This window comes from Cervus canadensis, chromosome 7 (genome assembly GCF_019320065.1).
Source record: "Cervus canadensis isolate Bull #8, Minnesota chromosome 7, ASM1932006v1, whole genome shotgun sequence".
Lineage (NCBI taxonomy): Eukaryota > Metazoa > Chordata > Mammalia > Artiodactyla > Cervidae > Cervus > Cervus canadensis.
This window is the reverse complement of record NC_057392.1, coordinates 66,890,573-66,903,808: the sequence shown is the minus strand read 5'-3', so window position 1 is coordinate 66,903,808 and position 13,236 is coordinate 66,890,573. Positions and strand designations below refer to the sequence as shown.

Sequence of the window (13,236 nt, the reverse complement as noted above, 5' to 3'; positions counted from 1 at the left end):
CACTTCTATTTATTTGGTAGGGTTATTTACTCAAGTTCTTTTTGGAGAATTATCTGTCTCCGTTATGTTAGTCAAACTGACCCCATAATTGCTAACTCAGGGAATTTTGAGATCAAGTTTTACATCCCTGCCAAGTTTCCTGCCAGCCACCTCTAAACATTCTCAGGCATCTTCTGTTTGATTTCCTTACAGTAGCAATATTGAACAACCTCTGATTATAGTATCTTTAAATGCAAGATATAACTGATTTTGGGGATTGTTGCTGTTGCATTTCAACCATTTCAGTAAATTTCCATCATAACAATCTCTAATTGAAGTATTAGAAATATTTATCATCATTGCTACATTTCTTAGTTATTTTTGAAGAAAATATTGTACTGAATTATACTAGATTTAGGATAGAAAAGCTTTCCTTATTGACACTCAATGTAGAAAAAAACACAAAGTTTTTAAACTCAGTTTAATTAATAGTATTCCTTAATGTATAATATGTTTCTCACTTTTATTTGTACTTTAGACAAAAATATTGATCATTCACATGCTTTCTTTATTTAATGACTCTGAAAATGATAAATGGCATCAATTAGTATTTAGTTTTCTACATATGGTTTATCTAGAATGCAGGTTTCCCTGGAAGCTCAGATGGTAAAGAATCTGCATGCAATACAGGAGACCTGGGTTCTCTTCCTGGGTTGGGAAGGTCCCCTGGAAAAGATAATGGCAACCCACTCCAGTATTCTGGCCTGGATGATTCCATGGACAGAGGAGCCAGGCGGGATGCAGTCAATGGGGTTGTAAATGGTCAGATGTAACTGAGCAACTAACACTCACCACTTATCTAGAACACAGACAATTCCAAACAGAATTTTTATACATATCTGAGAGATGAGTGAATCAATTCAACATTGCAGGCAAACCATATGTGTGTGTCAGTCGTTCAGCAATGTCCAACTCTTTGAGACCTTATGTACTGTAGCCCACCAGCCTGCTCTGTCCATAGGGTTCTCCAGTCAAGAATACTGGAGTGAGTTGCCATTCCCTTCTCCAAGGCATCTTCCTGACCCAGGGACTGAACCCAGGTCTCCTGCATTACAGGCAGATTCTTTACTGTCTGAGCAGTCATACTACATATACCATTAATTAAATTTTAACACACGTTGATGGATTAAATTCATTGTTGGTTCCAATGTCAGTGAGGAAAACTAAAATTGCTTCACTCAGTAATGTTTCCTGTAAAGTAGCTTTTTGATGCCATGAAGCCAAGAGGTGATTTACTCATTCCACACATGTGTAGTACTTACTTTGTGTCAGGCGCTATTGAAAGTGCTTTACTTATTTAAAACTCCAAACAACTGAATGGAAATAGAGACACAATTATAGAGAATAAATATGGATACCAAGAGGATATATCTATATCTATATCTAATAGATAATAAGAATCTACTGTATAGCACAGGATCTTTATTCTGTGCTCTGTGATAACCTAAATGGGATGGAAATCTAAGAAAGGGGATATAGGTATACATATAATTGATTCACTTTATTGTATTATAGAAACTAACACAACATTGTAAAGCAACCATATTCTAATAAAACTTCTAAAAATAAATAAAATTAAAAAGAAATGATGTAGGCTCTATTTTATACCCATTTTATGGTTGAAGAAGTTAAGTCATGAGCACTTGAACAAGCTTGGCAAGGTCATACAACTAGTAAGTCAAATACCCTGGATTCCATCCCAAGCAGGAAGTCCTTAAACTCTGCACACTTAACCATCATGCTATGGAACATCTGCTCAGAAAATGACACTTAATGAAGAAAAACGTTTTTGCACAAATTATAGGGCTACTTGCTCAAGTAAATTTAGATGTGTGCCAACAACATCCACCGACAACAAAATCAGCGGAAACTCTGGAGATGCATTTGTAGTCTACCTTATTACTGACAATAGTCAGTATGCTGTTCAGAACCCATCCATGTGTCATGGAGACCTTTCTAGTAATGTACCTAATCAATTTTGTATGATTCTATGAAATAAAATATGTGAAAAGAGAATAGTTGGATGACTTTTGATGATTTTTTTTTTTTTTCCATCAAGGAAAGGAGAGGGGTTAAAACTACAAGTTGGAATGAAAGCTGATTCCCTAAATACTTCATTTATTGCAAAATTCCTACATAAGTACCACATTTTTAACATTTACAGTGACTGAATAATTGTTCCGTCAAATGTAAGAATAGTTCATTTATATTTACTGAGCATATACACATTGTTTATAGGGCACTTCCCACTATGATTCTGGAAAAATGTTAGATAAGGTTTTCATTGTGGCATATTTGTGTACTTCATTAATTAATATGCATGTTGCAGAGGACAGTAATATGGATCTAAGCTTTGGATTCATAATTGAGTTCAGCAGCTGCCTCTGCTTTGATATACACAGATGTGTGAATCAAGACAGTGGGTGAAAAATGTTAAAGTAGTCCTAATTATTAGAATAATTTTGCATAATTGTTGCTTGGTTGTGCAATAGGATTATGTAAATGTCATTAAACTTATTGTTAAGGTTTATGTTTCAGTGGCTCTTCCTTCCATTTCCAGACCGTTATGTCATAGTTGGCAGCCATCATCACACGGCTCACAGTTATAATAGACAAGAATGGGCCAGCAGCACGGCCATCATCACAACTTTTATCCGGGCCTTGATGTTACGAGTTAAGAGAGGGTGGAGACCAGACCGTACTATCGTTTTCTGCTCATGGGGAGGAACAGCTTTTGGAAATATTGGCTCCTATGAATGGGGAGAGGTAAATGTACATTAATTATTGTGTCTTGCTCTCATAATTGCACTGTCATGCTCTCTTTCTCTCGCTCTCTTGCTCTCTGGACTAGAGTAGACAAAGTCAAACTGATGAAGCCATTAACAGGAATGTGCATCTCAACCAGAGTGTGCTATATGCTCACTTGCTGAGATCACCTCTTAGAATGCTAAGGAGTTAGATTTAGACCACAGTGAATTGTGTGTGGTCTGCAGCTATCTTTTTCTTGTTGCTACCAGACCTATGGACTCTTATATACCTGCATTGGGGTTTACCTGGTTATTATGTCAATCATTAGATTGACAGGCACTGGACAAGGAGTGATCAAGTGATACATACCACTACCTTTTTTTTTATAAACCTTCTAGCAATTTTCTGAAGTTAGGAAACAATCTTATGTGCTAAATGTGTAGTAACCTGGCATTGTATCTTACCTAAACAATAGATAGATTGGACTCCAAACAGCAGTTTCCTTTTTTCTGCCTTGTTTTCTCCCTCCCATCAATCCTTCCTCCTATTCTTACATCCCTATCTCCCTGCTCCTTCTTTCCTACTTGCATCTCTACCTATCTACTTACCTGCCTACTTGCCTAACTACCTTAGGTAGCCTTTGTTTTGGAGAAGGAAATGGCAACCCACTCCAGTATTCTCGTCTGGAGAATCCCATGGACAGAGAGGCCTGGCAGGCTATATAGTCCATAGGGTTGCAAGTCAGACACAACTTAGCAACTAAAGGACCACCCAGCCTTTGTTCAAATGAAATCTTGTGTGCAATGGATTACAGTTAGAATACAACTGGAATAAATTTTTAAATGCATCTGATATGTCTGTGTCTCACAAATACAGTTTTTGATGGAATATAACAACTTTGGATTTATTCCACATTTACAGCAATAAACAGATCATAAAACTTTTAGATTTTCTATTTACTTTTATGATTTTATAAAAAGAATTTTAACAGAAATAAGGATTTAAAAAAACCTACGTAAGTTTAACTAGGAAAAATAAAAACATTTGATATTCTAGTTTGCTTACTACTTCAGCTTTAGAGGAAAAAAATCCCAAATATATAGTGAGAAATTCTTGTTTCATTTTTCATTTAATCGCTCAAAAATACACAAAATGTCTATTGGCTATCAAAAAATAATCAAAAAGGTATACAAATGAAGCTAGCAAACATCTTTTTTAATTTGAGGGAAAGAGGTTTCAAAATGAGAAAAATTTTACAGTTGTAAAGTTTATCAAGATTCCTACATTGGAAATCAAAATGCCTTTCTGTATTGAAATTAGTGGTATGATTTTTTTTTCCCATTACTCAAGAAGACTAATTCAAATAAATTCCATTGCTGACAGAATCTTTTAAAGCTGACAACTTTTTAGTAAGATGGAAAATGTATTAGTAAAGCAATCTCTCAAACTTCTATTCTAAATTCTTTACTTTAAGGATATAAACAATTTAAAAAACAATTTGGGGAGTACATATGTGATATGGGCTGATTTTAGTATTTCAGAAAATTTTTATCACAAAGAAAGCTATGTTTTAGTTTTCCTGTAGCAATAAGGCACATTTTAAGAAAATATCTTTAAGATTCTTTCAAAAAAATTTTTCCAGTATTTTATGCAGCCTTTTCCATAATAATTTTCAGTCAATTCATTTTAATTCTAACTTGGCACACATATTTCTAAGTTGTGTTCTCAAAGTAGGCTTGTGCAACAATAGTAGTTCCTAACTTAAATTTCTAAATATCATTAACCCCTCTCCATGGGGAAGTATATTGCAAATAGTGCTTGAATTTATTTGAGCATCATGCATGGTAACCATAAATTAATTCAGTATTGTGACCTTTTATGTGTGTGATCAATTATATTTTCACATTACATAAATATTTTTTGTAGTTAATAAAATATTTTATTTATAGACTCTGTTGTACCTTTTGGTCATTTTATACTTTCTCAAACAACAGATACTAAAAATACAACTGTTATATTGTAAGGGTCCATAGGAAAAAAATGTTTCTTATAGAAAATGCTCTTCCTATTCAAAAAGGTTAGAGACCTCTGTCTTAAAGTATTTATGTGTATATGCATATTTGACAAATAATTATACACCTAATCACTTCTGGCTTTTTCCATGACTAGATGAACAAAAATGTATAATGAAGAAAATAATGAATACTGTATAATTTAATTATTAGCCCATACTATTAGCCCGTACTATTGTAAACTACTGTATCTTCGATTATGTCAGTATAGTCCATGGAGTATTTTTGTAACAATCGGGTTGAGGAGGAATTTAGAAAACTGTTAGTTTTCCTGTTCTGTCTACTCTTATCAAGCCTACTTTTTGTGAAAATGGAAGACTTTTTTCTTTTAGATGAAACCAATTTGTGCACTAAATACATTCCCTAATGAAGATGAGTGAGGAAAGCACTTGTTGACAGGTCATAATGCCCTTTCTAATTTTGTTTTGCTCAGGATCCCCTTGAAATACAGAGTTATAATTAAAAGGATTAGGCTATATTGGTCAGATGGAATTTGTAATGATAGAGTTATTAGATATTTGACTCAATACTGCTTTTGATCCTTGAAGAGAATTATGACATTCTACTAAATAGGTTCTTTAAAAAAAAGTACCATCTCTCCTGTGAAGAATCTTCATCTCAGGCTATTATGGAAATAATATAGATTTTGCAATCAAAGAAATCAGAGTTCAAATCTTCTGTACAATAGAACATGTGATCTTAGGCAAGAGTAATTTCTCCAAGGCTTGATTCCTCCTAAAAGTGTACTAATGTCTATGTTATGAGGTTCTCATGAGAATTAAATGGACTGACTTATAGACATTATCAGTGTGGTAGTATGTTAATAGAAGCTGTTTTTTATTTTTTATAGATCTTGTGTAATAATGAACATTTTTGATAACATTATGTGTAAAGCAGAGTACTTAAGCTTAAAGTTTATCATTTCTATTCAAAATATTTATTTTTAAATGAAGTATCTTTTCACTTATTTTACAGAGGTGTAACTGAATTTTCAACATAAACTAGGAATAATATTGATATGCTGGGTATATAAGCCTTTGCAGACTTTCATCTGATAGTGTTGGAAGAAGAAAAAAATATTTTTAAGGCATGAAGTAATATAATTTTTAGGCTATTCCTATAGAACTACCACCGTGATAATTACTCATTAAATATTTGTGTAGGAAAAGGAAGAAAATAACAGAAGGGCTTCTTAGTGGTAACTTATCAATAGGATCAGTGGTCTTCAATTTTTGGAATTTGGGTTTAGCAGAGAAGTGGAATAACTAATCTACTGAATCATTTTATGCTAGTTTATGGGTGAAATGCATCAGGTTTTATTTCAGGTAATGTGTGCAGGGCCACAATTGTATTATTCCCTATTTTGTTCAGAATAAAGAGCCACTTCGTGCAAAATGTAGCTCAACACTCCAAAGGAAAGGACTGGTTTTATTAAACACTGAAGTGATTTATCCATGTCTGTTCTCTAGTTCAAAGTCTATAAAATTAAATGCTGTCCTAGAGCAAATATTCCATCCTGTATTCTGAAGTTGAATCTCATACTATATAAACCATACAAGGATATTTTTCTCTTAAACTTTTACATTTTTGAGGGACATGAACATGCTTTAAAATATTGTGTTGTATATTGTATGAATATACAATAAGGCGTATACTTATTTAAAATGCATTTTAAATATTATATTTAAATATTTAAATACTACCCTTACTACTGTTATTTAAAATACATTTATGATCCTTGAGTACTCTTAAGTAGTAAGAGATCGCTTTAAATACAAAATATAAAGTATTATGCAAGGTAATGATTTTAAGTAGGATGTGTTTATTTTTCAACATGTAACTGGTAAAGTGGAATATGTCACTTTTATTTATCTTAAAGAAATATTTTTCTTTCTTTTCTTTTTTTTTTTAAAAATTTCAGGATTTCAAGAAGGTTCTGCAGAGAAATGTTGTGGCTTACATTAGTCTCCACAGTCCTGTAAGGGGTAACTCAAGTCTCCACTCTGTTGCTTCACCATCTCTTCAGCAACTGGTAGCTGAGGTAAGATGAACCACTTTCATAAAATGATTTTGTAAAACTGCCTTTTTCTCCATAATCTGGCATTTCTTAATATTTTTATTTTTTTTAAATATACATGAAACTATCCATAAGTGTTTTAAGGAATGATTTATTCCTGACTTTTTATCATCGTCTCTTCAACCGATGTCCTATGTTCTGAAATTCTTTATTTACTACACTTTTATGGTTATAGTTGTAGGTGTGAATTATACATCTATAGAGAATGTGTGTAAAAATGTACATTTATTTCTTAAAAATTGAATTTAGTGCTTAAAGTCCCAATTCTGCCAATTTTGGCATGTTGTGATAAACTTGGTTACTTGGGGATTTCTTCTTCAGTTATGTTTTGAGTAAATGTGGGTCCTCTTCTATGTTTTCAACCATGGGGTAAGCCTCCTCATAGCAGGACCTGTGTCTTATTCCTAGAATATAATGAGAACTTGATTCAAGATACTTGGAAAGTATTGTTTGAAAAAAAAAAATTATGGAAAAAGAAATTGTATTTTTTCCTAAAAGTACCTTGAAAAAAATTCATGCAGTTTGTGATAATGTCTTACTATAGTTATCTATTTATTTATTTTTAAATTTAGTTACTTCTCATCTGTTTTGAATAAATTTTTGGAACATATTTCCTCTTATATGGGTAGAATTCACACTTTTGTTTCTATACTCTTTCTATGACTTTCACCCAGATGACATGTGTTATGTCTAGAAATGAAAGCAATCATGCCACTACTCTAGGGTGGCTTCCTCCCGATTCCAAGGGCTAATGATATGTATTAGAAAATGACCTTTTAGATGTCCACAGAGTTTGCAGTATCACAGACACTGAATTAGAAAAAGAGAGAGGGAATGAACAGTGGTTTGAATTAGCCTTAATTCTTGTTTGAAATGTAATGCAAACTAACACCTTATAACTTTCATGAAGTATTTTCTAGTTTAATAGGTTTCATTGACATTTCCATATGTAGTATAATAATGAAGACATTATGAAAGATGAAATAGATAAATCTGTACATTTAAGATCAGCTAAACCTCAATGTCAGAGAAGACAATGGCACCCCACTCCAGTACTCTTGTCTGGAAAATCCCATAGTTAGAGGAGCCTGGTAGGCTGCAGTCCATGGGGTCGCTGAGAGTCGGACATGACTAAGCAACTTCACTTTCACTTTTCACTTTCATGCATTGGAGGAGGAAATGGCAACCCACTCCAGTGTTCTTGCCTGGAGAATCCCAGGGACGGGGGAGCCTGGTGGGCTGCCGTCTATGGGGTCTCACAGAGTCGGACACGACTGAAGCGACTTAGCAGCAGCAGTAAACGTCAATGTGTATGTCCTAAATCATATCCAGGTCTATAAGTGAGTCCCTCCTGCCCTTTTACTGCTTCCAATTCTCTGACTTTCTTAAACACCTGGGAAAAAAGGCTCAAGAGGAGAGTCAGTTGTAGATGTCTCTCTTAGGAAGTTAAGATATTCCTGAGTAAGTGGGTTAACAGGAAGAAGAAATTATGAGCTCTAATATCCAGTTAGTTTAAAAATGATGTCTTTTCCTTCTCTTGTATTACAATTTTCCTATTTAAGAATCTTTAAAGATATGTAATCACTTAAATTAATATACAAAAATAAATAAACTGTTAAGGACTTTATAGTCCTTAGAACTATCTACCTATACTAATATTAACTCTAAAAAAAGTCTGCAAATATGATATTATTTAAAATGTCTTTGTACATCTTATAATAGACAGCTGTGAAATAGTTTACAATCTAACCTAAAAGTCTGAGGATATGGCATGATTTCCAATAATGGCAGATGTACATCCTTATTTGTTGGTAGAGGAAACATTTTGTTCTATATTTGAAAATAATTATATTAATACTAACCTAAGAATGAACAGGAATCTGTAGTGAAAGAAAACTTCTTTGAGTTGAGCTGTGTCTGTGTGTGTGTTCTATAGAATAATTTGGAAGGGTAGGATTATCATAAGTTCAAACAAACCATGGCATAATCTAAAATAGTGGGGTTTACTTACCTATATATATTTATGCTATTAATATAGAACAAATATGATAATTCACTGTATATTTGTATACAAAATTTTAATGTCACATTTTTCTTTAAGATATATAAGTACCTTAAAAATATAAAAGTCAAAAAAAACAAAGGAAACAATCCTCAATAAAGTGTATGATTTAATTAATATAATGCTGCTGCTGCTGCTGCTGCTAAGTCACTTCAGTCGTGTCCAACTCTATGTGACCCCATAGACAGCAGTCCACCAGGCTCCCCCGTCCCTGGGATTCTCCAGGCAAGAACGCTGGAGTGGGTTGCCATTTCCTTCTCCAATGCATGAAAGTGAAAAGTGAAAGTGGAGTTGCTCAGTCGTGTCCGACTCTTCGTGACCCCATGGACTGCAGCCCCCCAGGCTCCTCCATCCATGGGATTTTCCAGGCGAGAGCACTGGAGTGGGGTGCCAGTGGCATATAAAAGAAATATTTAAAATGCTCCTTTCAAAGAAAGAACTTAATTGTAACATCAGGACATAATTTAACTTCACTTACAAAGACAAAAATATTTTATCAGTCTTTAGTATCTTTATATTTCATTAGTTTATTTAAATCCTTACCATATACAAATGTCATGTCCCATATAATCCAGTACAACTTCACCTCCCCCTACCCAATTAAGCAACAGAACACATTCAGAGTGATTCAACATGGAGCAATATTTTCTATAAAGAAAGCATGCTGACTAGATTGAAGATGACAAAAGAATGTATAGAATTGAGTAATCTTGTATAGCAAGTACAAATTCTTGAAGACCTTGCTAAGTTCATGTGGTGGACATCAATCTGTTAGGTGGAATTTTTAAATAATTAATGTATTTATTATTTTTAAATAATTTTATTTAATAAATTTAATTAATTTATTAAATTTATTTAATAATAAATAATATTATTTTTAAATAATTTTAAATAATTAATGCATTTATTATTACTGCATTTATTTAAGGAAAAAAAGACACAGTACAGACTATTTTATTGAATTAGAACCTTGATGAATACCAAAAATATGAAAAGGTTTTCCTAAATCAAACATCTTAAACAGCTTAAACTTCGTTAGTAATGTGTTATTCCAATCAAGAAAGATAGTAGACTTCTCTATACGTCATCCATCAGACAGTTTAGTAAGGATTTTTGTTTGTTTGTTTTTATTTAAGACTTACTAGGTAAAATGAGGTATAATTTATGCTTATAATATTCTCCCCTCTTGTGTGTACAGCTTGATGCTTCTTGACAAATATATATATTTATTGAAGCACCACCACAATCAAGCTATACAGAATTCCTATCACTCACAAAAGTCCCATCAAATCCCTTTGTATTCAGTCTCCTCCCTTCATCTCCAGTTCCTGGTAAACACTGATCTGACTTCTGTCCCTTGTAATTTTGTCTTTCAAAATACCGTAAAAAAAGGAATCATACGGTATGCTGCCATTTGTGTGTTGTGTCTTTTCCATAGCATAATGATTTTTAAGATCTATGCATGTTGTTACATGTGCCAGCAGTTCTACAACATCTTGCTAGACCATTAAGGAAACAGTGAGTCATGATTAGGATGAATGCAGTAACTTTGGACTCTGGTTTGATATTCTAACTTTGGTTTGAGAGAATAAACTATTTCCCTGGGGTTAGCCCAATAAAGTTGAACTAAATCATCCTAAGTGAAAGGAATGATTCCATCCTAAATGATGGAATCTTTCAAAGATTCAGAAATCTTTTTTAATCTTAATTCGCTGCAGTGTTTAAAGGATTTTCCTGGGATTCTTGAAAACTTGATTTTTAAAAAATTGCCCAAGGAACAATAAGAAAGTTGATAGCTACCAAGGTTGGGTAATTGCAACATGAGAGTTCATTGTACTGCTCTGCTCTCTCTTCTTTTGGGTTTATTTGGAAATTTTCATTATAGCTTGAAAAAATTATTTCAAAGTACTTAATTTTTCTAAGCTAAAATGCTGGTAACTAACAAATTATTTTGTCTTCTGAAAGTAGCAATAATTTGCCAATGACTTACACATCAAGCGGTAATAAGGAGCAATAGCCAAGGTTTTTATATGGTCAACTTTTTCTGGAACTTTTGTAGCTATTTTAAATATGCTTTTCTGTTCTTTTGTGTAATAAATATTTTTATAAAGTAAAAATCATTAGTTCACTTAAAATAAGCTTATAAGTGTGAGAATTTAAAAACAAAAAATTACAAAATAAATATTAATATTTATTTAAATTTTCCATTTAAAAAATAAATATATGTATTTTTTAATGATAAATTACCTGTCTTTTGTGAAAATATTCATATCATATTAATATTATACTTAATATTGACATTTTATTCTGAAAAATATAGGGAAATAATTTAAAAATATTTTCCTGTAATAGTAATGCTAAAGTGTGTATTATAGACATCACAAAAGTATGTCAGTCATATGAAACAAAGGATTTTTGATAAAAATCTAGTAAAATAGTTACAAATTAACTTTTAGTTAAGAAAAAAAAAAACTCATCTGCATGGTACCTTAAAGGATTCAGATGTGAATCTCCTAATTTTGACTCTGTGGTTGATAGTCATTTGGATTTATATGATTGTTTCCAGTTTTCAGCTATAATGAGTTAGTTGTTGCTATTATTCTCATGGGTTGGTAGAATGTGTGTACTCCTTTTTCTTGAATATTTATATAGAAGTGGAATTGCTAGGTCATCAGGTTGCCTTGTGTTTAACTTTAGTTGACACTGCCCGACAGGTTTTCTAAAGGACTTATACCAGTGACACCTCCACCAGCATGAATGTTTGAATGTCGCAGTTGCTCCAGGTCATCCCCAACATTTGGTTCTATCATTCTCATGAATGTATGGTGGTATATTTGGAGGTTTTAATTTTAATTTCTCTGATGATTACTAATATTGAACACCTTCTCACTTATTCTTTTTCTTATCAATTTGTCAGTTCTTTCTATATTCTCGATACAAGTCTTTTGTTGGTTATATATTGTGAATTATTCTCCCAGTCTGTGGTGTGACTTTTCACTCTCTTATTAATCGCTGTATTAATTTTTTATCAGTTTCTCTTTGTAAATCTTTTGTACAGCATTTATTGTTCCTATATCTTATTGTGTAAAACTGGTGAACTTAGTTTAAATCTAGTATTGATGCTTAAGGAGCATTTAATAACTTTATAACCCACTATGTTGTCCACAAACATTTGAGTCTTTATTACATTTATGTTTTTCATTCTTCTGGCAACTATAGAATGTTCTGTGGAGATGAGTGAAGTCCCCATACCCAGGTCCCCTGAATAAATAGGGAATAAAAGATCCTTTGTAAGATACATTTTCTTAGAAAAAAGCTCTTTCTTGAAAAAAAAAAAGTCAACTGACCCCTTAAACATTTAGTAAAGGATGTAAGGTCATTGACTTTTTATTAATGATAAGCAGTTGCCTTCATGCAAAATAGGTTATGAAATTGAAGATAAGATTTCTTACCAAATAGTAGTTTTAAATATTAGGATGCAACACAAGCATATGCTCTTTCTCCATATATATTGCTATTTAACCTTTGTTTTTTGAAATAATCTTTCATAGATCACAGAAAGTATTGATTTTTGCCTTCAGAAAAGCAGAATTTGATCATCCATGTATTAGCCAGTGTTCTGTGACTCTCAAGTAAATAGCGTTGAAAATCTAAGAAGTTATTTTGAGGAAGCCTGAAGCATCCATACATATGAAAGTAGTCAATCTAGATATGTTCTGCTTAAATGTTCCTTTTGAAGTATCTGCCAGAAGCTTGCAAACCTGATCAAAACTAAACAATCACATCAATTTTTTAACTGTCCACGGAATAGACAGTGATTTTTTAAAAAGCCTGAAAAAGTAGCAAAGACTTATTTGTAGGATGTGTTTTTTAATATGTCTTATTTTTTATATACCAAAAACTGCACACCAGCAAATATAGTACATATATTTAATTTCAACTAAATTCATTAGAGGATTGAGCCCAGAATCAAACTACAGTATGATTTCATTGTGGATATCCCCAGTCTGTTTCAGAGTTCTATCATGTGATTAATATTTATAGAGAACCCAACTACATACAATTGCTTCAGTTGTGTAGGGCACATCATACGTAGATGAAGTGCCTCTCTTGCCCAGGAGTTTAGGATTTTACCATATAAGACATGTATGACTAACTAAAATGTAGGGGTGATTGTGATATGTGTATACTGGGGTACACAGGAAAGAAATCATTGAGTTAATTCAAAATTATTCATT

General features: G+C 32.6%; 1 protein-coding gene across 8 annotated transcripts in view; it reads left to right on the top strand.

Annotated features, from left to right (window-relative positions):
* The window catches only part of NAALADL2 (N-acetylated alpha-linked acidic dipeptidase like 2), a 1,484,447-nt gene that overhangs the window by 1,050,395 nt on the left and 420,816 nt on the right, over window positions 1-13,236 (top strand). For all 8 annotated transcript variants that reach the window (XM_043473697.1, XM_043473696.1, XM_043473703.1 and 5 more), the window contains 2 exons: window positions 2,600-2,805; window positions 6,781-6,900. In XM_043473697.1, the coding sequence (XP_043329632.1) occupies window positions 2,600-2,805; window positions 6,781-6,900 (326 nt within the window). The remainder of the gene's footprint in view (window positions 1-2,599; window positions 2,806-6,780; window positions 6,901-13,236) is intronic.